General features: G+C 44.4%; 1 protein-coding gene and 2 long non-coding RNA genes across 5 annotated transcripts in view; 1 reads left to right on the top strand and 2 right to left on the bottom strand.

Annotated features, from left to right (window-relative positions):
• The window catches only part of LOC308583396, a 443,390-nt gene that overhangs the window by 100,052 nt on the left and 315,472 nt on the right, over nt 1-27,866 (top strand). The gene's annotated exons all lie outside the window — the stretch shown is intronic.
• On the bottom strand, nt 203-27,700 carry LOC308583397. Its single transcript, XR_014006196.1, has 2 exons — nt 27,625-27,700; nt 203-586 (listed from the first exon to the last, which is right to left on the bottom strand). It is a non-coding gene; the product is annotated as an uncharacterized lncRNA (long non-coding RNA).
• Nucleotides 203-27,866, bottom strand: part of CAPN11 (calpain 11) — a 31,639-nt gene continuing 3,975 nt past the window's right edge. For 2 of the 3 annotated variants that reach the window (XM_081187269.1, XM_081187271.1), the window contains exons 2-22: nt 20,167-20,457; nt 17,781-17,850; nt 16,960-17,078; nt 16,284-16,417; nt 15,939-16,107; nt 14,297-14,380; nt 14,125-14,210; nt 12,807-12,881; nt 12,386-12,546; nt 11,786-11,955; nt 11,680-11,691; nt 11,005-11,216; nt 10,528-10,567; nt 9,363-9,428; nt 8,344-8,401; nt 8,182-8,246; nt 6,249-6,317; nt 5,978-6,056; nt 5,200-5,316; nt 4,149-4,207; nt 203-3,437 (exon numbers count right to left, since the gene is read on the bottom strand). In XM_081187269.1, the coding sequence (XP_081043395.1) occupies nt 3,411-3,437; nt 4,149-4,207; nt 5,200-5,316; nt 5,978-6,056; nt 6,249-6,317; nt 8,182-8,246; nt 8,344-8,401; nt 9,363-9,428; nt 10,528-10,567; nt 11,005-11,216; nt 11,680-11,691; nt 11,786-11,955; nt 12,386-12,546; nt 12,807-12,881; nt 14,125-14,210; nt 14,297-14,380; nt 15,939-16,107; nt 16,284-16,417; nt 16,960-17,078; nt 17,781-17,850; nt 20,167-20,412 (2,118 nt within the window). In that variant the 5' untranslated portion in view covers nt 20,413-20,457 and the 3' untranslated portion in view covers nt 203-3,410. Of the gene's footprint in view, nt 3,438-4,148; nt 4,208-5,199; nt 5,317-5,977; nt 6,057-6,248; nt 6,318-8,181; nt 8,247-8,343; nt 8,402-9,362; nt 9,429-10,527; nt 10,568-11,004; nt 11,217-11,679; nt 11,692-11,785; nt 11,956-12,385; nt 12,547-12,806; nt 12,882-14,124; nt 14,211-14,296; nt 14,381-15,938; nt 16,108-16,283; nt 16,418-16,959; nt 17,079-17,780; nt 17,851-20,166; nt 20,458-21,471; nt 21,553-27,866 lie in introns of all 3 variants that reach the window. The other variant, XM_081187270.1, reaches the window with a different exon arrangement.

Raw genomic sequence — 27,866 nt, 5'->3', positions numbered from 1 at the left:
AGGGGAGAACCTCAGCGCAAAGGAGCGAGACCGCCCTCCGGTGCCTTCGCCTCCGACCCTAAGAGCTAGTGCTGGACTCTCCAGTAAGATATTGACACAAATTCAAGGAGCACCCCCACCCCTAAATATATACAGCGATAAATGTATAGATCAACATTTTCTATATACATACAATAAAAATGTCAGAATAAACATAGCTTGATATATATATATCTCTATTTATTATTTCACATATGTCGCAAATCAGACTGAGGAGGCAGCTCTGCCCTCTGAGCTGAAGTGGTTATAATTGCAGCCAAGTTCTGCAGGGATTCTAAGGCAGCAGGTGGTTGTGGGTCCCTGCAACAAAGCACTAAGGGCATGAGCAGCCTAGATATAGACAGGGGCCATGAAGGGGTTTGGGCTGGTGATGGGGCAGGAGGATATGCCGCATGTAGGTTCCTCACAACGGAGGCAAGAAAAGACCCAGAAGCTGGAAATGCCCTCATGGGAGTGAAGAGTATGATATAGACAGGAAAGAATGAGAGTACATAGAAGAACTGTAGAACAGGCATAGGCAAACTCAGCCGTCCAGATGTTTTTGGGACTACAACTCCCATCATCCCTGACCACTGGTCCTGTTAGCTAGGGATGATGGGAGCTGCAGTCCCAAAACATCTGAAGGGCCGAGTTTGCCTATGCCTGCTGTTCCATTTTGAAAAATCCAATTTGGCTGCATCTCACCTAAGCATCTCCTTTCCATTAAGTGGCCTGGGTTGTACATAGTTGGCTTGAATGTACCCTTCAGAAAACTCCCATTTTACATTCTCAAATGGGTGAAGAATTAAGCAGCATGACTAAGGGCTAGACAAGTGAAGAATGCAGCATGGGAATTTGGCATCCAGAACATTTTCAGTTTTCTTTTGGCAAATTTTAAAGAGAGATGGGGAAGAGATTAACTTGGGAGTGCATTGGCAGTGTTTGAAGAAGCCTGCACATGGAGGTGGCAGAGTAGGGCTTCTAACCCTTATGCCTTCAGCACATGCCTCTGTATCCTGCTCTCAGAGGTACTTGACCTCAGCCCTGAATGGCTACACAAAACCCTCACATCCATGTTTTGTTTTATCTGCCTCTGACCTTACTGGGGCATCCTAGCCCCCCCCAAATCTCAGCCTCAGAAACAGAATTTATGCAAAGCAGACTCCCATTTTCTTAATCTGCCCGGTTTAGCTCAGGACACCAAATTCAGAACCCTTTTCAGGAGCCAGACATGAGGTATGACTTGGGCCAAGTGCTACCTATTACAGGTGCAATCCAAAGAATAACCTCCCTACCACTAGCATCAGATATTACAACTGACATCAAAATGAGGCAACTGCAATGTTTGTGTATCAAGCAATAACTCAGGTGGCTTTTAAGATCTTCCCTTTCCCCATCTCATACAGCTTTGCTATATTAGGACTCTACCACACCCCACTTTTCTCAATGACGTTTTTAACAGGGAGTGGAGATTCTGATCCATGCTAAAGTAGCACCAAAGGCTGGCAGTTGTTCTGTACTAGTAAATCCAAAGAGAGGCAGCCATTTTGGGAACACGTCGCAGTAGAAAACCAATCCTGCCTCAGGCTGCCTACAGTGCTAGGCTGGAAGGCTTGCAGAGAGCTGGAACTGCAATTAAGTGGGGATCTTTGTCCTCATCACAGGAAATTGATGGAAAGGTATAAGAATGAAAGAGGCAGCACTGCATTCAACTACACTGTAGCCATTAGCATTAATGAGCAATCTAAGAGCAACACACTCCTGAATTTGTATCTATTTTTCCACTCAGAAGGTAAAAGCTAAAAGCATAAAAAGGACTTGGCCAAGGCGACAGAGCAAGTCAAAGGCAGGCATGGGAACAGTCCTCAGAACAAAGGACTTCACCCTTTGCTTAGGCTAATCTGTGTATTTACTATATGGTTTTAAAACTATTGTCAGAGTGCTTCCACAAGGCTTGTAATGATTAGGCAAGCCTGTGCTTACAAATCCAGCAAGAAAGCAGTACCAGGTGCTCCCAGCTGTCACTAACCCATCAGGTGCAAGGAGCCAGAATCCTTCATTCTTAACTTCTGGATCCTTTCACCTATTAGGGATACTGCATCAAGTTCATGTGACACTTGAGGCAGCCTGCGGGGTCCTCCCCAACTCTTGAATGCTTTGGTTTTGCTTTTTAAAAAGGGTTCTTGCCCAAACATGTAACAATGAGATTGAAAGCACTGCCACAGCTGTGATGTTTTATTGTTTTGAAAATTTGGCCTTTAAAAGCGTGAATTACTTATTTTGAGTACTGGGTCCTAACGATGCAAGAACTCTGATGCTTTGGGAACCTGAAGGAATGTGAAGTTATCCAAAGCCCTCTTCTTTCACCAGTGTGCATGCAAGGAGGCTGCAGTGCAGTTCTTAACTCAGAAGAGACTAGCGTGCAAACAGATAACTCTCTCCCACTAACGCCAAACTGCTGTAGTTCAGTGGTAGACAGTGTCTGCTTTGCATGCAGAAAGTGTCAGGTGCAATCCCCAGCATCTCCTAGTAAAAGGGAGGATATACTTGGAGAGCCACACTGCCAGTTAGTGGAGAAATGCTGAGCTAGATGGACCAAGGCAGTTTCCTCTGTTCCTGTGCCTCCAACTTCCATGGATGTTCTGTGCAAAGCGAGAATGGTGGCACTTGTGGGCAGTGGGGCCAGTTATTTGTCTTGACAAATAACACTGACTTCACCACCCTTTTGGCACCAGCTCTGGAGGTCATGCCATCACTTCAGAAAACTCTTTGAGAGTTAAATTAAGGACACAGATCCCTTTCCATCCTGCCACCGAGTTTACTGGAGAAAAGCAGAGCAGGGGATCTTGCAATGCTCAGAGCGGCGAGAGAACAAGCGAGATTTCTGTGCAAGATCCAAATTGCTAGTAGCCGGTGAGTAGGGAGAGGCCAACCTTTGAGAAGAGGGCACAACCGCACCCCTGCCTCCTTTTGATAACTGTGAAGGCAGGCAGGCCTCCTCCTGGCAAAGGGTATAGCTACACAAATGTCTGCATGCAATGGCCCAACATGCACCCATGCGCTTCTCTCACTACCCCCTGATCGCCTAAGTGCTGCTGTTACCACAAGCCACACTCACAGCAGGATAAGAGCTGTTCCTTCTCTGCCCAGCTCCCATAGAAGAGCTTTTGATCCCCCTAAATAAGTGATGTAAGGGAGCTTAAATCACAGGGTACCGGCTGTGTCTGTTTCATGGAGGGGGAAAATGGAAGCAGGCTCTGAGCTTGGGAATGAGGAGGTAAGAGGAAGAAATAGGGATAATGGGCCATCCTAGGTCAGTCAGCCTAACGTAAGGGAGGCACTTGGGGCAGCCCAGTCCAAGAGGGTCGTCTCAGCAAACGCCTGTCTCTTCTTTAGCCGCACATTGTGAACATCAGCCACTGTGAGAGAAGGAAAGCAAGAGTGAGTACACCTGTGAGGGGCCAGAAGGTAGATGAAGAACTGGACCATAAACTGCTCCCCCCACCACCTAAATCTGACTCAGGCGTGGCCCAAGATATTTGGCTACCCGAGGTAAAGGACAAGATGGTACCCTCCCCAATGAACTCTACTGGATTGGCAGTTGAATCTTACTTTAGTACTGTCCTCCACCACGTCTGAGGACAATAGACTAGATGAGGAGTTGCAGAACAGGCTTCCAGTAGAAGGGCATAGCTAAGGGACACAGCAGGAACAGCCTTCATGGTCTCCCTACATTTATTAGCTGCCTGAGACTAGCGCCTCACTTTGCCACCAAATTAACAAGGCACTAGGCCTTGGACCTTTATCGTCTCTTCCTCCTTTATTCTCCATTTTCAACCCATCACCAAAACACAATGGTTCTCTCCACACAACATGGCAAAAACATGGGCTATTCCTCTTCATTCCCTGGCTTCATTCCTGTCACTTCTCCCCGCCTAGCCTTCTGCTGTCAACCTTCTCATCCCTTCCAATTTCTCAGTGGCCAACCTTTCCAATGAATAGTTTGATGCAATCAATTAAGTGCCCTCCGCACATTTAACGCATGACAGGAGCTCTGAAAGGGACAGCAGGGCTGCAATATTGTGAACGCACTTTCTGTCACCTTTCAAGTCCTGCCTCAGTCTTCTTACCTCACCGAGGTTCATCACAGCACTCCCACTGCCTTCAGGATCCATGCTATTGAAGAATCCTAGAGAGTTTTAAGAGAAAACACAAGGTGATCAGTCATTGAAAGGACTTCTGTTCCATCTGTTCTCATTAAGGTGATCCCTAAGGAAACTTACAAATAAAGGCTGGAGCAATCCAGATCCTTTTAAATTGATGTTTTAAATACAAAACAAGTAGGAACTATACAAACATATCTAGGGATGGAGCTCCACAGGCAGACCACCACTTCCGAAATGGCCTGTCCAAGGATGCCTGGAATTGGGCCTCAGCTAAATCCAGTAAGCACTGAATTGATCTTCAATGGCTTGTAGGCACAATGAATGTTAAAAATGCCTACTCATAAATTTCCTTGCCTGTTTATTTTTCTTGATGCATTCAGTTGGCGGCCTGCTGGCCATAGTTAAAATATCCTTCTTGTCAGAGCGGTGAACTATATGTGGCTCTTGGCTCCTGATTTATCATGTTCCTACCTAAACCCTGTCAAAAGGAGACTTGCCCTTCAAAACCTGGCAAGGAGTTGGTACACTGAGAATCTGTTGTATACCAGGAACCAGGATACGTTACATCCTTAGGCGAAACACCATCACATTTCAAAAGCCAAGAGGGGCTCAAATTGATCCTCACTGCTGGCAGAATGTCCATTACAGCAGAAACACTGACAAGCCAAGTGTGTGGGGGGTGTTATGTCCCCTCTGAGTCCATATAACCATCACCAGAGGAAAGTGATAACCTCTAAGATATTATCTAAGGCCTACCACAAGCAGCGGCCTGTCTGGAGGGAGCTACTTCCTCCTCTTTTCTCTCGAGGAGAAACCCAGCTGAAATTAATAAGGAGTGATAGCTGTGTAGCCGTTACCTACACCCCAAAAGAACAGTTTGTCTGGGATAGCAGTTTTATACCAACTGCCACCAATAGAGAAATACAAGTGTGTGCACTTCAGGCCTAAAGGCATGTTCCTACACGCCGTTGGGCAGATTGCCCAGAGAGATGGCTCCCTTCTCAGAACCACTTACTGAACATCGTCTCCAACTTGACTAAGCAACAGACAAAGTTATCAAAGTCCACGCCCAATGACTCATCAGCATAACGTGCCACCACCACTTGGTGCAACTTGTTGTCCAGTTTGAAGCCTAAAAAGGTAGAAATGGGAGTGTTAAACCAGCTTGAAAGAAACGGAGGCCTTCTCTGCCTTAATGAGGTTCAGCATAAGAGTCAAGGCCAGAAAAAACAGTTCAATATTCACTGCACCCCGGGGGGTGGGGTAAGAGTGTGAAAACTTGTGAAGATGGGCACAGGACCATCTTTGGCTAATTGTATTGGTCTAAGATTGCGCCTATATTTACCACACAGATGTTGCCAAATGTCCTTCCTGATTTTTTTAAAGAAAAGGAATGCTGAAGGAGAATTTTCGCTCTCAAGTCACAGAATATTTTTTTTCTACCCACGTGCAGTTCTGATGAATTGCTGCCAAATCCAAAGCTGTTCCAGTAGGGGTATGGCACTAGAAACTAAAGGCCGAACTGCTTCCACACAGGAAGTCTGAGAAGAAAGACCATCACTCCTCCTCAGATGGCATAGTTTAGTGGTTCTGTGTTCAGATTCTGAGAAATGAATTCTGCCCCCCACCTCGGCAAAAAAAAGCCCTGGATAGCGATTAGAAAATAATGCTATTGTAGGAGACTGGTATGGATTCAGACTACATAGCACAGTCACAATATCAGGGTCTGCAGCCGATAAGGATCCCAGCAACCCACCACCAAAGTGTTTGGAAACATCCCCTTCCATGCTTACCACATGTTTCCAAAGCCAGGCGCATCTCATAAGAGCTCATAGTGCCTGACTTGTCCAGGTCATGCTGGCGAAAGACATTCTGTCATGATAGAGAAAGAAGATGATGCTGAGATTCTGCTTCCTCCACACACACTCCCTTGCCATCCTTAAGCCCCTTCCTCCCACCGAAGGTTCTGTTGAGCACATCTCTCTCTCTCTCTCTCTCTCTCTCTCTCTCTCTCTCTCTCACACACACACACACACACACACAAGCCAAGTCTGCTTCTCTTACCAGCCAGGTCCTAATCTTGTTCCACAATATCTGAAACTCCACAAGGCCCAGTCGAGCACTGCCATCTTTCTGAAGAGCAGAAGAGTCAAGGGAAGACATTAAGTGCAAAAAGGAGGACTTCTAATCCCAAAGTATTGGGGAGCGAGTTGAATAGAGGAGGAAGGTGTAAGCTCAACATGGCAGAAGACAGAAACAAGAAGCCTAGAGATAGTGTTGGCTGGATTCCAGGTTCACCTCACCCACCCTTGTCTTCCAGTTGGACACAAGACAGCCTAATGCTTTTGCATTAGTACCACACGTCTGCCACCTTGGAGTGGCTGCACTTCTGAACTGCTCTGTACAATAGAATGAAGCACTCTATTTAAGCGAGAATAGCAGGGAAAGGTATGAACAGCTAGGAATCATGCACTAGGCCACAGTGATATTGAGTGAATGAGATATACACACACGCTTTCACTTCCAAAAAATAAAGAGGGGGAACGTGAAGTGAAAAGTGAAGTAGAAGAGAGGGGAAAGAAAATTTACATAATGATAGTGTTCTATTTTAGCAAGAAAGGGCTAGCAACAGAAAATATTTCTCCATATTTTTCATTCCAGTACTGGGGGAAAAGGTCCATCTACATCTAGTGAGGATTTTAAGAGGATTTCAAGAAAAAAGAATGTGGCAACAACAGAAGAGATGGACATATGTTGGCAACAGGAGCGGGAAACCTGATTTTTAAAAAATGTATTAAATTAAATTAATTAAGTTTTATTTGTACAGTGGTACCTTGGGTTACGAACTTAATTCGTTCCAGAGGTCCGTTCTTAACCCGAAACTGTTCTTAACCTGAGGCGTGCTTTTGCTAATGGGGACGCCTGCTGCTGCCGGCGCGCAATTTCCGTTCTCATCCTGGGGCAAAGTTCTCAACCCGAGGTACTACTTTCGGGTTAGCGGAGTTTGTAACCCAAAGTGTTTGTAACCCGACGTACCACTGTATTAATTTGGATAGCTAATAAAAATTATTTGGAAAAGAAAGATAAAATAAGGCCCATCTCATGGTACATTTATCTTGTTGGCTGAATGCTCCCAAGATCTTGACACATTGAAGTGTCTAATGTAAGCAGACAACTGCCTCCAAAGCACAGCTCACAACACATACACTAATTACACACGTGTATGAAGAGGGGAATTGCAACAAAATACAGTGGCCTAATACACTTCTGTGAGCAGTGCGACCATGAATAAGCCAGAGAATCTGCATGACCTTCAACTAACACAGATTGGCTCCCACAATATGCGAACAATTGCAAGTTACAATAAGTCTCTGGCCTGCTATAGGGCTAGGACAAACTATACACAGAGGCTGCACAATTGAAAGCAACTGCCTGCCTACAACTAAGAGGAATAAAGAGGCAACTACCTCAAAAGTTGTCCTACTCTGCATTCGTAAATGATGAACACATCATGAGGCCACAGGGGCTCCCTTCACATAGGTAATGGTATACACAACTCCCATCCCTGACCAGAAGCCATGCTGGCAGGAGCTGATGGAAGCTGTAGTACAGTATCTAAAGGGAACCATGTTAGCATCTAAGAGGCTGTTCTCTCCCTCCTCACATCTACTTGGAGAAAACAAATCACAATTCCTTACTTTTTGGTGTTTCGAAATCAGTAAGCTAAGCACAAATCTTGGGTTTTGGGGAATGAAATGAAGCATGATCCCTGGTGCAGACTTAAATGAAGCCAGGGATAACCATTAACTACAGCTTATTGTGATGTGCAAACTTGGTCAGTAGGTTTAGGCTATTAAGCTTCATATAATAACACTCCCCCCCCTCGCAAAACTACCTTTGCCTGTAGTTCTATGCTATGAGCAGATTTGTATCCTTGCCCCACTTTCTTTGACCAAGATAACCCTCCCCATTTCTCCCTTCTCAGCAGAAAGGATACATCCATCAGGTTGACCATGTTACGGCAAGAATCCATGCTGAACCCATCCGTCTTCAGATCTTTGTCTGGCCGAGGGAGGAAAGAGACACTGTTATTACACTTGGATGGGATGTTCAGAGATATCCACAGCATAGGCCAGGAGTCTGAATAAGAAGCACTTACGTCTGGCAATGACTCTGTTCAGAATGGTTCGGAGCTCAAAGACGCTGATTTCCATGTCCTGGAGGAAGGGAGAGAAGGCAGATCATTAAAAGAGCATTTCATGGCTCAGAGATTGTCAGGGGTCCAAAAGCAGCTCACTCCTAACTCCTCAGGCTCTGATCCCACCTCGGGCAGCCTATCAATGCACAGGGATGAATAGATCACTCTATCTACAATCCATGTTGATTTCACATACATGTCTATTCATAAGTTCACTGTGCCCTGCTTCTACACCAATCTGCAATTCTGTGTTGTTGTTTTTATCTACAGCAAAATTAATATTTAAATATGTATTTTATTCCAAAATATATATTTAAATGCATTTTGCATCAATAAATGGGTTACTAAATGTACAAAACAGATTTATTTACATGTTTTGGTATACGTTTTTTGAGCCAAGAATGGCATCACAAAATTCAGAGTAGTGTGAAATCAGAAAGACAATTGCTTTCTGATTTGAAACTCAGTCCCAGATTTGAAACTCAGTTTGTATCAGAATTCAGAAACTAAATTCTTCAAGCATCCCTAGTATTAAGGGATGGTTCTGGACAACATCAAGGAAGGCCAAGTCACTGAATTGTCATGGAAATTTGTCCGGACTATGAGCCCTTCAGCCTCAAATTCATATTCCAATGAACTATTGCCATCTTCCTCCAGAGATCACAAGCATGCTTCTGTTCAATGATATTTATCTATTGTGCTTCCCCTCAACTTTCCCTCCATTCTCCAAGTTCTATGTGCATGCCTCTGTCACCCTCATTTTATCTCTACAATACCCCTGTGAGGTAGATGAGGTTGAAGGAAGGAGACTTCAGAGAGGTCTCTGATCCAAGTGAAGTCCTCTTTCCACGGTGAACAGGCTCCTTTGACACCTTCTCACTTCCACATTGTCAAAGCCACTGGCGCTACTTTACCTGCTCGTTGCACACAACAACTGAAGGGGGAAGAAACTGACAGGAATGCTGAGTCACAGTACCTACCTCTCCTGCAAGCTGCCGGAACATGTTCTTGAAGTTTTCGTCCACATCATCCTCAGATATCTCTTCCTGAGGAAACAAAAACCAGGACCAGCAGGTGAAGCACTGCTCTGACTACCTAATTTTCCCTCTAGCTATCTTCAAAAACCACTGACAGCATCTTACACACTCCCATCATTAAATGCTATCTTCTCGCTTTCCATCAGCTGGCTTTCTCCCTTCCCTTAATTCTCCACGCTTCATCCCATCCTGTTTTAACCAACAAGGATGATTTAAAATGTAGCTTTAAGAAGGAGGAACATTGGCGTGAAGGGACATTAGCCAAATGCTCAACAAAGTATTTTATTATGTGCAGGTGATTTATACAGTAACCCAAGACTATATTACTGCAACATGCTTTATGGGGAGCTGTCCTTGGGACTCATCTCAAAGCTTGATCTAGAGCAGATTGCTGCAGCTAGATGGATAATGGGAAAAGGCAGGGTTAAGAGACCTGCATTGGCTTCCCCTTTCCTACCAGGCCAGGTTCAAGGTGTTTGTACTGGTGTACGAAGCCCTGAGCAACTAAGGCCCAGGATACCTTAAGAACCGCCTTGCCCCTTTATGTCCCAAGCCAATTACAGAGATCACCCCCCATGGACCAAAGTATTATTTATTGCTTTCCTAGCCCAACTTTGGCGCTCAAGGTGGCATACATCACTCCCCCTCTCCTCATTTAATCTCCACAGCATCCTTGTGAGGTAGGCTGAAAGGTCACCCAGTGAGTTTCACGGCCAAGTGGGAATTCAAACACTGCTCTCCCAGCTCCTAATCCAACACTGGAGTCATGCCTTGAATGTAGCGAGCCCAACTCTATGGAACGCCTTCGCACTAGAAATCAGACAGGCTGAGCTTCACACGCTTGGTTAGAACCATTTTGTTCCAGGAGGCATTTGCACCATGAATACTTGTCTCGGTATTATCATCTTTGATGTTTTAAATTTTGTACACTGTATTGTTTTTACTTTTTGTAAACTGCTTTAAGACCCAGATACAGTGAAATTTGCAGAATACACACACACACACACACACACACACACACACACTTAAATGCTCTCATAAATAAGTCAGAATTAAAAAAGAGGGAGGTTTGACACTTAAAACTGCCCGTCTTGGGTTGGAGTGTTACCTCATCAGGCAGATCTGCGCTGATCTCCTCATCCAGCTCCCTGGAGAAGAAAGAACAATGTTAGGAAAGCCTCTAGTTCTGAGAAGATGGAGGAGAGCCTGGCAGAAGGGCAAGAGATATGGTAGAATACATCTCCACTTTGACTGTCCCCATTCAAGAGAGCAGTCCCAATAGATGTATCTGGAAGTTTGCTGTGCAGCTCACTCAGGCAGCAAAACATTGAAAGCCACTGTGAGGATAAAGACAATGGGTGGAATACAAGTCAGGTCTATTCCTCAACTAGCTTTTGAGTCTTTTCTCCAACATCTAGAGTATCTTCTGCTGCTCAGCGCCTTCCTTTTCTTAACCCCCCAAAAATCAACTAGCATCCAAGCTAATTTACAGAAATGTAGCTGAGTCACGAGGAAAGCTCATACACCCGTTACAAAGACCTAGGAGCTAGGATGATAGTAGCTCACACCGAAGGCATGGACTCACTCTGTGTCTGACTGCTTCTCCGTGAAGACGCGCAGGATGAAGTCTGCTTCCTGGTGAGGCTCAAAGGTGGAGGGCACGATGATGTATTCGCCTGGGGGCAGGCGGATGTGGTTGCTCACCTCCCGCAGGTTGATAAAGGTCTCTGAGCGTGCCCGAGACTGGTTCCTCAGGAAGAATTCCTTCTTCAGGTGAATACTCTGGCAGCCCTGGTTCTGGGACAGGAAACAGTTCAGGTATATTATATAGAGCAGCAAAGGGGCAGCCCCCTCCTTCATCTGATGACAACGGCCTAGGCATCACGTGCATATCTAGAAACATATACTCACACCGTGCATTTAAAGCACTACAATCCCACTTTAAAGTCTCGTGAAGGCATCTGGCAAACCCATCTAAAATCATGCAACCACCGCACATTTACTGATTTTGCTTAATTTGTTGATGCATCCAGTGCAGAATTGGACCCCCCTTTCTAGCTTAGAACCTATACAGCCTGGACCATTTGGTCTGCAGCCATCAAAGAGATGTACACAACATTATGGGTCTCTGTTTGCATCAAGCAGGAGGAAGGTACACGTTTCAGATTCCATCCAGAATAGGGAGCAGCACTCTGTGGCCTCGACCCATTTAATTCTCGCACACAATTCAGTAACGGGGTTTCGGTGGCTCAGGGCATACCTCCTCAGGAACCTGCACACAGAGAGAAAGCAGGCAAAGGTTAGGAATGCGCTCCTATTAAGTGATGATGCTCAAAAGGGCACACCAGGAAGCCACATGGGGTTACCTCATAGACTGCAAAGCCAATGGTGTGCATGTCTTCCCCAGCTTTACGTGCTTTCCGCCGGTGCTTTTGCATCAAGGCCACTAAGAAGCTGCAAGCCAATTCATTGTCGTCTGGGTCGTCATCCTCTTCCAAGAGCTTGATTTTGAACTGGGGGTTAATCCAGAATGTAGCTGCAAGGGGGAGAGGGAAGGTGGTGCACAATCTTGTGTTTGTTTTGTACTGGTGTGTAGTGACTGTATACCTAGATTAACTGTTTGAGTTTGCTACGAGTCAATAAAAGCCTCTGACTAGTCAAGTAACTAGCCTCACAATATACTACAAGGTTATCAAGATTTGAAAGCAACCAGTATTCATCTTCATTTCCTACTTCTTCCTATCTTTCCTCATCTATTTCTTTTTTTAAGAAACTACAGTGGTAACTCAAGGTAGTTTTCCACAACTAAGGCATCCAGAAAGGAGGACATCAGGCTACAAATCGTGGCTCAAGCAGAGGCTCCAGGATGGTGAATTTATATATCACACCTCTGCAGAATGTGGGAGTCACTTTACTGGTCCATCAGAACCAAAGAGGGCGGACAAAGAATAGGTGGCAGCTGTTACCTGGGTGGTTCCTGCAGCCTCCTGCTGTGCTGCCTCGGCGCCAGGTGCCCTCAAACAGGGTGGTATGCCATCTGCTCATGTCATCCTTGGTCAGAGCATCGGGGGTGAGGTTGCAGATCTCCAGCCTGGAAAACTCACGTAGAAAGTCTCGAAAAGACATCCTGCAGGGACAAAAAGGTATGTTGAAGAACCTTGAAGCCAAAAGAAAACACTTTCCACACATACTCTTTAAACAACTTTAGGGTACAAACAGAAAGGAGCTATGGGTGTTTTGTTCTGTTGTTTTTTTTAAAGAGGCAATTAATTGGCATCAAACGCTTCTGCATATCCCACTGCAGAATTAGGAATTATTGGGGGTATCTGCATGTCTCTCTGTGTGTACACACCAGGAACAAACAATGCCACAAGTCTCAGAACTCACCAGAATTCACCATCTTCCATTTTTAGCTGCAGTTCTTCCCTCTGATCGGGGTCCACTTCGTTCCACTCAGAAGAGCTAAGATAGCAACAGAAAGACAGTTATGCTGGGCGTCCTCCCCATGTTGTGTCAGTTTGCATTTCTTAGTGCAGAAGGTATTGAGCTGATGTGTGGAGATCTCTCCTATTCTAATTAATTCAAGAGGGTTCTTGAAGTTTCTCTGTGTGAAAGAAACAAGCAGAAGGTTCATGATGTTTGAGTTATTCCTTCAGAGAAGCTGAGTACAGTTGGTTTAAACTGGTTCTGTTATCTCTTCTTCAAGGTCATGCTGACTGTAATAAGAGGCCAGAAGGAGCCTGGGGTTCAGTTATTCTTTCTGTCTCTTTTCCTTCTGGTGTGGTGTTCTGTACACAGTGTGCTCAGTGTTAAGGTTTAGACTTATTATAAGTTATTGTAAGTTTAAGTTAAGTCTGCTGCAACTGGATTTCTTATGGACAGTGCCAATCCTGAACGTACTGGATTTGTGACCATTATGCTCATTTGCCTTCAAGTAGCAAATGCTGGATGAAATAAAATTGCCTCTGGTCTATTTTTTGAGAATCCTGCAACGTGCTAAGTTTTTAACTATACATTGGAATCTACTCTGGATCAGTATTGAGTAGAATTTTAGTGACATGTTGCTCCTTCCAGTTTTATCTGGTAGCAGGAAAGGGCTGTGGTAGAGCCCATGCTTTGCATTCAAAAAGTCCCACGTTCAATTCTCCCTCCTGTCTGAAACCCTGGAGAGCTGCTTCCAGTCAGTGTAGACAATTCTAAGTTAAACAGTGCATTGATCTGACTCTATTAGGCAGCTACCCATGACCCTAACCTGATGTTTCATTCCAGCTCATGGAGGAACAGATATAATAATAATAATAATAATAATAATAATAATAATAATAATAATAATAATAATAATAAAACAACTTTTATTTGTATCCCGCCTTCCCTGGGCTCAGGGTGGCTAACATCAAATATATAACACTGGTATAAAATCAAACAATAATCAAATTACCTCCTAAAAACAAGTCAGGATCAAATTAAAATCTAATTAGATGGCTAATTAGATCAAAAAGCACTGCGTTAGAAAGGAGATGGAAATTCTACCTGTGATGGCTTAATTGCACATGCAGATCATCACCTGATGTTCAAGTGATGGCAAATGCATTTGCGGAACATTTTTTTAAGTGTCACCCGGATGCATCCTAAATGGGATCGCTATCAGATGTCACAGTTGGGCACGGCATCTACTAATGTCACTGCAGGAACACGTCCAACCCACCTATCACTCCAGGCTCCAGTCCACTCCACTTGACCCCAGGGATTCCTTATCCGAATGAGCGCTTCCTGCCGGCCACGATAGTCCACCTGTCAAAGTTAAGGTATTAAGACAACCGACACACATGGCTAAAGCCCTTGAATTGGTCTCCACAGCCCCCTGAAGAGAAACTCACATTCTTCAATCCTGTGACGCTATAGGCATGGCCCTTCACCAGTTTCTTGAAGGTAATGGCTTCCATGTCAAATGCACTTGTGATCTGTAGAAAGAGGATATATGGCACTGGTCAAAAGGCTTAACCCTCCCCTCTCTCCAAAAGGCAACGGACTAAAATGGCTGCTAAACACAATGTACCAGCAGCAGTTCATAGCTCGGTGTTGGTTCCTGTATATCCTAGTTGCCTCAGGCAAAAGTTCATTCACAATGTTGAAGAGGCTGTGAACTCTTACAAGCCTGTTCATTTCAGAAGGATGCAAAAGTCATGCAGTAACGCTGTGGGCATTACAGCATCTACATCAAGAGGTGCTCAGTTTCCATAGGTTCCATAGGAAATGGGCCCTTTAGTGGGTGTAGGCTTTGACTTCTGGAAAACTGTTATTTGGAAACTTGACAGAGAACTATGGGTGAATCATCACTGGGAGTGCTGACAACATCCAGGTTGATTTCTTTACTTTTTCAACAAGAGAAGACCAGCTCTTCACATTTGAAGGCAACATTCTATAGCAGGGATGGGGAACCTCCAGCCCTCCCCCCCCCCAGTTCTTGTTAGGACTACAACTCCCATCATCACTGGCCACACCGGCTGGCCTGATGGGAATTGGAAATCAACATTATCTGGAGGGCCGCAGCTTCACCCATCCCCATTTTACAACACAAAGCTATTCCATAGATTAGCTGCAAGCTATTCACCAACTGGCCACTTGTATTATTCAGAATACACAAACAGTGAAAAGCAAATGCTCTGATAATGTACAGATTAGTTCTGGCCCACTAGATCATAGTGTGTGTGTGTGTGTGTGTGTGTGTGTGTGTGTGTGTGTATATATATATATATATATATATATATATATGGAGTGTGAGGGGGGATGACTTATTACAACTCACAAATGGACATTTATAGAAGATCACCCTGTGGACAATGTGTGAGCAGGCATGCAGGGCAATAAGAGTGGGTATGGAGAAAGGAAAAGCTGTTGCGTAGGATGCTTGGCTCAGAGGCATTCCTCCTTCACAACTTGGCACCATTCCATTTCTCTTGCTTAGACTGGTGTGCACTTGTGCGTGGTCACCAATGTTGTTTTTCTCTCCTTGCATTTTAAAAACACAGGAGTAATTAAAAGATGTGTGTTTGGCAAACATCCCAGACAATGCTCAGTCAAGCATGGATCTCAGACCAGCAGCTGACTAATTTGCACATAACAAGACTATTCATATGTCCCTGTTTTTCACGTCATTGTTTTCTAACTTTTAAAAGAACTCAACTAAAGACTAAAAGAAAATGGCAACCTGAACTGTTTTGCCTGTATTTGCCTGAAACAGGGTGGTTGTCCGTACACTTCCCTAACACAAGGGGGCACCAACCAAATGTCTCTTGCTACAGATGAACATGTGAAATGGAACTTCACAGCCAAACAGAGACTTGAGTTAACATTTGGGCCTATTCTACTGTTCTATTCTGACAGGTTTCCACTGACTGAATCCCTGGCCTCAGAACAAATATCAGATCCAGATTAGGGAAGCCAGATCTCCCTCTGCTGCCCCACTTTGATTCCACATCTGGAACATCCCACAAGCTCCCTCTTTGGGGCACTGCTTACATCAATGGAGCAGCCAAGCAGGGATCCCCTCTCAAGAGCCTTGGAAATGATCCTGCACAAGTCGCGAGGCGGCTTCTTGAGATCGTACATCTCTGCCACGCCACCTGTGAAGTCCTCAAAGCCCTCTGTGGTGCTGCCCCCCGACAGGGCCTCATAAGAGCCGTTCAACCTGTATGGCAAAGAGAATTGGCGGTTAGTAGGCTAGCCTTAAACCTGGCCTCCTGGAAACCGGAAGGCCCAGTTACAGAGGGTGGTGAGTTGAAGAACAACGGAAACAAATCCAAACCAGGTCTTGCTGGGGAAAAACACACAAAAGGGCATAACCTGTGCTGAGGCAGCACTCACTTGGCATAAGCTTTTTCCAGCAGAGCACTCCAGAACTCCTGGCACTCCGCTGAGTGCACAAACACCAGCTCTCCATCCTTGGTTGGCAGCCGATCGTCAATCACTACATCCACCCATTCACCAAACTGCCAGATCTGAAGAATAAGAAGTCGGAGAATAATAATGAGGTAAGGCAGAGTAACATAGCAAGATGGTCCATCACTCCATCTATTAACAACAACAACTCCTCAATTTATATCCTGCTCTTCCTCCTGAAGAACCCTGCACCTTGGGTACTGCAGCATTGAGATAGGTGCTCAGGCTCAATAGGCTCCACCACTAAACTGGAAGAGGACTACACCACCTTAGTAAAATATATATTGCCTGGCAGTGGCTTTCCAAGGTCTTAGATGTTCTTCCCCAGCTCTACCTGGAGATGCCAGGGCTTGAACTGATGATGGTTTGCATCCAAAGCACGTACTCTACCACTGAGCTATGAGCTTTGCTGATTGGGTTGAGGTAATGGGATAGTAGACATTAGGTTTGAACAGGGCAACTATCCCCTTCAGGAATAACTCCACTTCTTAGCCAAGGCTTCCTCTGTTTGCAGCTTTACGTTTTCTATAGCTTAGGGTCCCATCCACCTGTGAGACAGGCTTTCCTTTGAAGTACTTTCTGTGGGAAAGATGAGCCTTACCTGGAAGTGAAAGATGCCCGCATAGTCCTCCTGAAAGCTTTGTCCATGGGGTACAACCCTGTGCAAAAGTTCCTCATTGAGAGTCAAGGAACCAATAGCAGCTAGCAACCAGCAGTCACCTGATAAATAAGGAAATAGATGTCAACTCAGGCTGCATTCAGATGTGGGGATTGCTGAACCAGTTTTCCTGGTTACACTTTTGTCCCAGTTTCTGACATTCCTTTTACACTGCATTGCTAGCTGAATTTTGGAACAGTGGCTTTTTGACTGACTGCCAGGTCACACTAAATTCCACTCACTCCCATAAGCATAGCGGTACACAAAAGCAGACAGCAGACATGTTCCCACAATCCCACCCTTTATGCTCAGGTGTGCTACGATTCCCCCACGAAAATGGCTGGAAAGAGTAGTTATGTTGGCATACCACCCCAAATTTCATCCTCCAATCCCCCCCCCCCCCAGTTAATGGTGTTGCAAACAGATTTTCCCTGGAAGCAATTAATAGGGGAATGACCACTAAACTTCCGCTGCACTTCCAGAAGTGGCTTTTATATTATGTGAAAGATCACATAAACTTTGCCGGGGGGGGGGGAGGACGACGACGAGGGGGAAGGAATGAAGTGCTGTCTGAATGCAGCCTCAGTTTCCCAGTGGACCTGGATTCCTAATATCCTTATTTCTTCTCTAGGTTTTCAGTATCAGCAAATTCCTCATCATCTGAAATCACCAGAAAACTTGGAATATCCTTTCTTGCTCTTAAGATTCATTTATGGTGCCTCCAGCTCCCCTCTCAATCCAAGGGATAAACACACATTACTCACCCAGAGCCCCCTGGCAGATATCTGTCCTTGTAGCACCTCCAACGATAAACTGAGGGTCATCCACAATTTCCTGCAAAGAGGAAAGAAAAATGGAATATAAACTGTGGCTGGGTTCTTCAGAATACTCACACACACATAGTGGGAGCACTGAATACACAACATGAATGCAACATCCTTAAACGGAGACAGGCAAAGACTGTTATGGCTCAGATCCATATTGTGTTCCGTTCTCCCACTTCAGTGCTGCTCTTCTTTTTAGTATCTCCTGCTCTCTCTGACCTCCCTGCTCTGGTTTCTTGGGTTATGGGTTGGTCTAAATGTATTCTGGAGAGTTTAAGAACACACACACACAAATCTTCGGATTCTTGCAACTTTATTTTCCTTTATTTTACTGTGCATGTGAGAAATGAATACAATGCACAAGTTCTTTGCTGAGGAGCTATTTTTGCAGTGCTTTACATAAAAAGTTGAAGTGCCATAACAAAAAAGGAGAGTGATTTTTTTTTTTACAAAAACAAAAACCAGCAGAATCTAGAAACCAAATCTAACACATTCAATGAAGTATTCTGTTACTTGTGAAAGCTTCTGGTGTTAAAGGGAGACTCTATGTTGGAACATCTCCTGGTTCAGTTTGGCACTGAAGTACAGTAATGAATGGTTGGCATCAGAGTTCACTTGAGCCAGGCAGCTGCTATCGCCCAGACCATTTAAAGCACAGGTGGCCAGTTCAGGCAGATGCTGGCAATCTAATGCTGATAATAAATTTTTGAGCCATACACTATGACTGTGTTTTGTGGTGCCCTATTTTCTGACCAGAAATCGTTAGTTTTAACTTTAGTTTCAGGAAAATCCTTGATATTTGCAAGTGTTCACACATTTTTAAATTATATTTCTGTGGTGTGGGGATTAACAGATGGGCAACGGAAGCAGAACCTGCAAAACCTTATGGCTGCAAAGAGGTTTATACTTCAAGGCTGGAAGCATAAACACCCACCACCCACCCTGAATATCTCATTGCTCTTTCTACATGTGAACAAGTAGACATGTGGATTGCTTATATTAATGTACATGCTTAAATCAGGAATGATTGTCTTAAAAAGATTAATGTGAGTGGACAATGTTTTCTTCTTGTTGAATACCACCTATAATCTCAAACAAGTTTTACTCAGGGTAGACCCATTGAAATCAATGGACCCAACATAATCATGTTCATTAATTTGTACTCTGAAAAAAACTTAGTTGAATACACTCTCATCTATCCATTCGGGGTTGGGGAGAGGGGGAGAGAGCTGGCTAACCTGTGGCCCTCCAGATGCTACAATTCCCATCAGTTCCAGCCAGCATGACCAATGGTCAGAGATGATGGAAACAATAGTCTATCAACATAAGGAGTGTACCAAGTTTACAATAAATACCGTATTTTTCAATGTATAAGACAATTTTTGCTTAAAACTTTTAGTCAAAAATTGGGGGCTGTCTTATACCCAGATGGTGAATGTACAGGGGTTCAGGGTTGAGTGCAGGCTGCCTGGACTCGGGTTCAAGCTCGGAGTCTGGTGCAGATGGTCTGGGCAGGGTTTGGGCTCTGGCTCTTGTGGCCCAGGCTTGGGTTCGGGCTCTGGCCCAATTTCTAAATTTTGGGTTCCAAAAAATAGGAATCACCTTGGGGGCATCTTATACACAAAAAAATACAGTATGCAGGCCAGCATTTTTGTCACCTTATAATAGATGGGGAATGTGAGACAGCAGCTTGTTTAAGGCTGTGAGTCCACAACTGACTGGATATCATCATCTATGATTTGGTTTGCACCAGCTTGTGCAGATCTCATATGCTTGTATCAAAGGATTTCTTCCTATGCCCTATTACGGTCTACTTTTTCCTCACCAAGAACCAGGCCATACCAAAGCTTAGAGGGAGACTTTGCATATAAATGTTGCTACATACCCCAAACCTTGAAGCAAAATGGATAATCCTATCCAGCTAAATAATGGCTCTAAAACATGGGCCTGTGCCATCGATACACAGGAAGCTGCTGGGAACTCTAGAGAGTTCTATTGTAGTGAATATTCAAGTGTGAAAATTGGTTGTCTGGCATTTCTCCACCCCTTTTGCAGACTAGACGATCTTCTGCAAGCTCAAATGCATTTGAAGTTGGGCTGGATCCCAGACTCAACTAAAACTTATTGAAGGCGCAAAGCAAGAGGTCCAAATGAGAAAAGCGGGACTAATTAGAAGATGGATAGAGGCCACCAGAAGCAAATAATAATGATAATAAATGCTAGAGTTGGATCCATGAACAAAGAGGCTTTTAATAAAAGCTGCTAACAGAATGCAGAACAGCAGGTCAAAGTGGTCCTCCGAGGGTCCCTTCAAGCAGATACTCACCGAAGGACGCATCCAGCGAACTCCGCGGGTTTTGGAAGAATTTGGCCCCAGTTCCTTGAATCCAAGGACTGATGGGATGGCAGGAAACTGGGGGTCCTCAAACAAGGTGCCACTCTCCAGACATTGCTGCTTCAGGGTCTCATAATCTTGGCCGAGGAACTTAACAGCATTGTTGTGCTGGCCCACACCCTCAGCCCGCAAACGGTTCCATTCTAGTTTGGCAGCCATTCCTCCAAAAGGCATCATGGCACAGCAAGCAGGGCGCGGGCAACGGATACCTCAGCAACACTCCTAAAATCCAAAATAAAAATCCACTGTGAGATGAGACACAGATTACTGAAGCTGATTAAGGGTATCCAGCATGTGCAGCTATGTTTCTATGATTATAGATTTTAAAATTCCTGTCTTGCCTTTCAGGTAAAACAAGGAAGTGCAATATCTATTTATAAGATATAGTTTGGGGAAAAACAAGCCAAAGACTGAAAAACATTTTCAAACAGTCCTAATCCTCATGGCTAATCAGGAAAAACCAAAACAGTAGTACTGTCTTCTGGGGGGGGGGGAGGATTCTCCATTTTGTTCTGCATACTGGGGAGGGCAAATCACCAAATTGGAGATATTCTTCCAGACTACAGGTGGCAATGCATTGACGGAATAAGCCTTCATGCTCTTGTGAACAATATTTGTCCGTTGGTTGAACTATGTAGTTGGGTGTATTTGTCAAAGATACTCCCAGCCATTTATATACCCCACTGTTTCAACAAGGAGCTCAGGATCACACACAGAAAGAGTCCTCTCAATATTCCTTCACAACAACCCAAGAAATAGGTCATCCACTTTCATGCCTTCTGTCAGCTTGGAGGCCAAGTTGTGATTTGCACCTGGGCTCCTCCACACCTGCGAAGACAAATGCACCACACTGGCTTGCAGGCCATGCAACACAGCAAATGGATCTCACCACAGCCTGGGGGACACCCTTTGCTGAGCACAGATCAGGTTAGGACATTCTGGGCAGCCCAGAAGAAGGTGGCTTCCAGCTGTGCGCAGCTGTAGGCCAGAGACAATAATGCCTGCAGACCCAGCGAAAAGAAATCCCAGAAGCCCCAGCTCTGGCAGGAATAAGAAAACCAAAGAAGCAAATAGAGCTCATCTGACAGGATGAGCGTTTTGGGAAGAGTGCCACCAGTCACCCCACACTCAGATGCCTGAAAAGACTACCGAGAAATGCAAGCACTCTTTGGTAACCAGGTGTTAGTGAAATACCATGCAAAACAGATGTGTTTGTATATGCATGAAAATATTTACATCATCCTGACTTCCAAATTTCCTGGGTTATGTTTCAGTTTGGGGAGGTTTTTATGGCAGACTTTAGAAGATTAAGACACCCTAGGAGAAAGAAAGAAAGAAAGAAAGAAAGAAAGAAAGAAAGAAAGAAAGAAAGAAAGAAAGAAAGAAAATGTAACAGATACTCGAGTGACAAAATCCCACTTAATCAGTGTTTCTCAAACTTGGATCCCCAGCTGCTGTTGGACTACAACTCCCATCATTGCTGACTACCTGTCCAAGCTTGCTAGGGACGATGGGAGTTGTAGTCCAACAACAGCAGAGGACCCAAGTTTGAGAAACATTGCACTTAACGTATTATTATTATTATTATTATTATTATTATTATTATTATTATTATTAATAATAATAATATACTGCCCTATACCCGGAGGTCTCAGGGCAGTTCACTGTAGAGTCCTGCTGGATCAGGCCAGTGGCCCACCCACCCCAGCATTGTGTTCTTGTGGTGAGAAACAGCTATGTGAAGCTAACAAGCAGGACCTGTGTGTAACAGCGCTCTCCCCCTTGCGATGTCCAGCAACTGGGAGCATTATCATTGATAATGGCATAGTTGCTGTATTTTTTCCAGGTGATGCTGTCATCATTATTCAGCTAGCATTCTGGGACAATGTATTTTTTAAAAACGCTTTTTCTTCTAATGCAAAAAGATCCATCAGCCTCAGCCAGCATAACCAATTGTCAAGTATGATTGGAGCTGGAGTACAAGATCATTGGGAGGGCCACAGGGTCCCTGTGTAAATGGTAGAGATTCACTACTGCCTGCATGTGTGGAAATTACAGTATTTTGCAACCCACATGAAGATGTGCCCATTTCGCTGTATGCACATATATCTGTACATCTACATGCTACAGGAATCCATCAGCAGCTCTGCCTTCCATTCACATAGTGAAATAGATCCTCGATGTACATAGTTTCCTATATGGGAAGACAAACAAATCCACCCTTCACAAACCAGAACTTTCCACACAATGTTTGTCACAGAGTTACTCCCAGCTGAGTTCAAGCATTCTACATACCCCTCTAGGCTGCTTGTTCTGAAAGACAAAAGTCAAATTTACCTCAGAACTATGCTTTGGGGCAATATATTCAATGTCAGCAAATATCTTACCAAGGTTTAACTGCCTCTAGCATACTGTTGGGACTTGATGGCAGCTATCATGAGAGAGAAAACTAGTTTACATCAGGGTAAAAGTCACAAAAAACAAGCTCACACAACTTCTCACCCCACAAGGTATGCATATTTCCATGCAGATCAGACCAGTCATTCTCTCTCTCTTTCTCTGACTCACTGGGCAGGGCAGAGTGAAACGGAATCACCAGGCACATTCATATTCATCATAGCAACCGTTTCCTGATCTGTGGTTTCATTATTCTAAAGAAGTCAGTCTGCTAACAGAAAGCACACTTAGACAATTATGACATGGATGTGTGTGTGTCCCCCTCAGATACAGGGTGTCCCTGATGCAGGTCCTCAGCCACAGAACCAAGTCTGGCACATAGGAGCACTGAGGCACATGAGATGGGAAACTTGTGACTGGGTCACCTCCCAATATGTTACTTAAGCCACTTCCCAGGTCCCCTCAGCGGGCATAAGCATGGGATGAAACCCTTAATTTATGAAATAATTGTAATAATACATTTGTGTTCTGTTTTGGTTTTATTAAAATCAAGCGCCACATGCTTGTTACACTACCAGGCTGCATTTGTGGGTCATAACATTGAAAATGCAAGCTTTCTTCTTATTGAGCTCTTTTGGATAGAACGCTGCATGTTTCCCCTTTACATTTCTGTAAACTTTACAGAAACCTGCAAGGAGCAGGCAGATACTTTTAAAACTGAAAATTCAGGGAAGGATCCTGGAACAATCCTGTGACAGAGCCAGGCCCCACTCCCTGTCATTTCATGGCCTTGTGGGCAGCCCCATATCAGAACGGATGGCTGAAGTTATCTTAAACAACTGTGACAGCCAGCACACAGGAAACTATTTGAGAACAATATGTAGGAGGGAAACCCAGTGCTATTAGCTGACAAAAAGTAGTGGCTTGGAAAGGGTGGGGGAGAAGAGAGAGACACATTATGCAGCAGTGCAAGTCAAAGTAGACTAACTCCAGCCCCGTATACTTGTTAAGTATGAAGGAACAAAAACAAAACAAAAAGCACCCACCTCTTTGTTTAAGAGAAAAGTTAAGGTGTATACAAATTCACTCACGCATTAAAAAGCTTGGGAGCATTAAGTTACGACACCTGGCCTTAGCTCACTGCCACACAAGCAGGAAAACGCCTTCTATCTCATATATTGTGCTCGCTTATGACTCAGCCTCCATGCACTAACACTTACCCTTAGTGTACACTTGTAGCATGTTGCAGCACATGAAAACACTTGCCACACACAGACGTAGTGCAACTCCCTTTCTCCCTCCTACAAATGCACATTGTCATAGACTGCAGCCATTTTTCTGTTGGGAAACTGTTCTGCTAGGGAAAGGTCAATCTGGCCAACAAGACACAAATTGCACCCCTTTTAGTTGAATGATTCCTTTAAAATGGGATCCATAATTTATTTCCACAATAGCCTTGAATTTTTGACACAATATATGGACAAAAAAGGAGCTTTTTCATGGCCACTCTCAGTCACTGGATTCCCCACTCTTGGCATTCGTCTGGGAGTCAAAAACTTTTTCTTTTCAGTTGTATTTCAGTCTATCAGTTGGCTGCTTTTATCTGAGTGCTTGTATATATTACTGCTGTCTTTTTTTCTGCTGTTTATTTATTAGGTATGTGCATTTTCAATATGCATTTTCAATATGTCTTCATTTATATTTTGATTTATTTTCTGTTTATTGTTAGTCTCTAGGTCTATATTCTGTTAAACAGGTGAAACATAAATAATAAAGCTTCATAAATAAATGCCATTCTTTGGGTAGGCAAAAATGGCATTTCTCTAGAAAGACAGAAAAACCTCAACTGTACAAAAGCCTGTTAGCAGAGGAGGAGTAAACTGTCTTAATTTAAGAATGTATTATGCAGCTGTTAGTATCAGAATGGCTAAATAGGGAGGATATTTCTCCAGGATGAACTCTAATGCAATGTTATACAAAAATAGCTCTGGAATATTTATCCAACCTTTAAACAAACTTCAACATCTCCCGAAGTTAAAAGAAATAATGAATGCTAGGTTCTTGCCATTAGGTCAGATTTCTCCCTCTTGCGGGTCAAATTCTGTACTGATAGTGCAAACTGTTTTGATTTTATGACAAATAAGACTTTTCAGGTGCTATAATGGCAGACTGCTGAAACAGCTGCTCACCTTCCTTATAGAGCCACTCCCAGTTATATTGCTGCCAGTACTTAGAAACACTGGTATCATATCAGCAACCAATTGCTGGCAGTATTTATAGATGCAGGTAGCACATTTTAATTGCACATTAGCACAGTTAGCTTCTGTTGGTTCCCAGAGCACAACTCAGTAGCTATTATTGCTGTAAGGCACTAGTGTTTCACCAACAAAAAGTTTGTCTGCAAACATGGTGGTAAGGTAAGAGACCCATATATGTAACTTCTCGTGTTTTACATTTTCCACTATCAATTCCTGTATTATGAGAATGCGTCTTTCCTCATTTTCTCATAGAAGTATAAGTAACCTAACAAAATGTCAGCCAGCTGCCTATTGCCATTACCACAAATGATGCCTGGCTTTGGCTACACTGGCAGGTGCCATGGGGTTTTACAAGTGGTACAGCCACTAGGGGTGAACTTGGCAGACCTGTGTGCTGGTCTTTTGCCCCACATCCAGGAAAACCATAGGAAGAGGCAATGTGGATCACAGGAAGCTGCTTTTATAACAAATCACATCCTTAGTTCATCCAGCAATGACTGGCAGTGACTGTGCCTTTCCTAGCTCTGCCTGTAGATGCTGGGCATTGATGCTGGGACCTTTTGCACACAAAGTGTGCACTCCGCCACTGAGCTATGGCTTTTCCCCTTGGATGAGATGCGTCTTTCAGCGTATGTTTGCTTCTTAAGTCAGTGCAAGGAGGCAGAAGATGACAGGAGATGCTTTAGGGCAGGCATAGGCAAACTCAGCCCTCCAGATGTTTTGGGACTACAACTCCCATCATCCCTAGCTAACAGGACCAGTGGTCAAGGGTGATGGGAGTTGTAGTCCCAAAACATCTGGAGGGCTGAGTTTGCCTATGCCTGCTTTAGGGCCACCTCTATCCTCCTTCGTGCATCTTGTACACACTCACTGGACTCATTCCCAAGGGACTGTCTGGATAGGGATTAGAGACCAAGGGGCAGGCACCCACAAGGGCAGGATCCCAAATCCAACCCATCATTCGATGCCCAGTTTTACTAAACAGCCGATTCTATGTTTTTTCTTTAAGTCCCCAAGTTTCCAAAATACTGCCTTGTGTGGACGATCAGAGTTCTGATTAAGAAGGTTTAAAGTGGCCTTACAAACAAACTCCCATCCTCTGTAAAAAACAACAACCCAAAGTCACACTTCCCCCCACTGCCCACAAGAGATCAAGTGCTATAGTCTATATACTATAACCAGAAAAGGCCTTCCTGCTTTTCTGAAGTCCTAGCATACGGCTACTATTTTGGATTGTTTAATTCAGTCACTTTCCCAGTCTCCAATATTCCCCCAAACCAGGCACTCTGCCAATCAGATCAGCCAGTGCTTAATCAGCTTCTAAACATTTGCAAAATGGAAAGGGATACCCTCTTCTCCCTGCCGCTCCCTTCAGCCTTTCAGCACACTCTCTTGACCATGCAGCTTTGAAATGGGTTTCACATAGCTGGCACAATCATTTGATTTTGCAGAAAGAAAACATTTCCTGCTACTTCAATTTCCTGCTGCTGTACATGCAAACTAAAAATGGTACTTCTGAATTCCCAGTGCAGAGAGAGTCCTGCGCAGTTTCCCAGAGGCAGCGTTCCTCTGCAGCACTGGCAGCAGGGTCAAGTCCCGAGTTCCTCGCTTTCTACCTCTCCCCTTGTACCAGACCAAAATGACCAGCTACCAGGACTCTGATCTGTGAGAAGGGTTGTATCGGGCTGCAGATTTCTGAGTTGTGGGCCTCTTTATGACATTCAAGTCCAAACACCGAGACCTTCATCGGAAGCAGAATCTGTCTAGAGTCAATCTAGGGAGGGAAGGATATTCAAGATGTTCCTCAAGGTGAAACACTGCCTGCCACTCAGCACAGCTTCCTTTCTTACATCCTTTAATATTTGCAGGGAGGACTGACACCTGCAGCCTAAGTGGTACAGTCCAAGAAACAGTTCTTAGCCCTTGGAGGACTTGCTGGGTTGCATGAGCTGGCATTTAGCAAAATCTTGTGCATGAGCTAGAGATGGCCATGGAGAAAATGATGGGAGTGTGGAGCTGTGACACAGAGCAGCCCAAGCAGATGCAGAAGCTGCCTGCCTCCCACTACTCCTCTGCCCTCCCCAAGAGAAATGCCACCTGTCCTTACACCTAAAAATTGAGACAGAAACATCAACAGCTGTAAGCTATATCCAGTGATCTGCAAGTTATTTCAGCTATGTCAGCAGGCAGCTCCCAGATTATCTAGCACTGAAGACATAGCAACTGACCGCTAGAATACAATGCACTTTTTCAGGCAGAGTGATGGCCTCCAGCACTTCAGTCACTACACCATTCTGCTGTATTTGGGACGGTCTTGGCTCCCTGCCACCCTCTGGGATTAATACTAGGCGCCTGCTGCAGTGCAAGAAGCACTTTCCTTCCTGCTTTCCCAGCTCCTTTGCAGCACGAACACCCTGGCCAAGGGCTTCTACACAGAACCGCTCAAAGGAGAAGGTGATTACAATGCCACCAGAGCATCCTATAAGGGGAAGGGGGAAAGCAATAGTCAAGCAGTCCATTCCAGTGGCTCAGTCCCAGTTGCTAGCACCCCATACAACTGGGGATAACATGGACAATACAGATTTAGTACACGTGGTAGATATCAGCTAGCTCATACAATACAGCACTTGTTCTTTAAAAAGCCCTCACAATTGCAGAGGAAAGCAGGAATGTGCTGGTGGTGTCCAGTCAGGTTCCATTTACCACCATGCTTTTAGTCCAGGCATAGGCAAACTCGGCCCCCCATCATCCCTGACCACTGGTCCTGTTAGCTAGGGATGATGGGAGTTGTAGTCCCAAAACATCTGGAGGGTCGAGTTTGCCTATGCCTGTTTTAGTCAGCCCAACTCTCAGCCCCCCAATCAATAAAAAGAGTAAAGTCCAGTAGATCGGAAACCTGAATTCTGGAAGCACAATAAATTTGGAAATATATGCAGATATTATTAATTTTCATAAACACAAGCATAGGCGCTAACT

Source organism: Podarcis bocagei (assembly GCF_964188305.1).
Source record: "Podarcis bocagei genome assembly, chromosome: 3".
Classification (NCBI taxonomy): Eukaryota; Metazoa; Chordata; class Lepidosauria; order Squamata; family Lacertidae; genus Podarcis; species Podarcis bocagei.
Note: the sequence above shows the minus strand (reverse complement) of the source record. Positions and strands in the feature narration are given on the sequence as shown.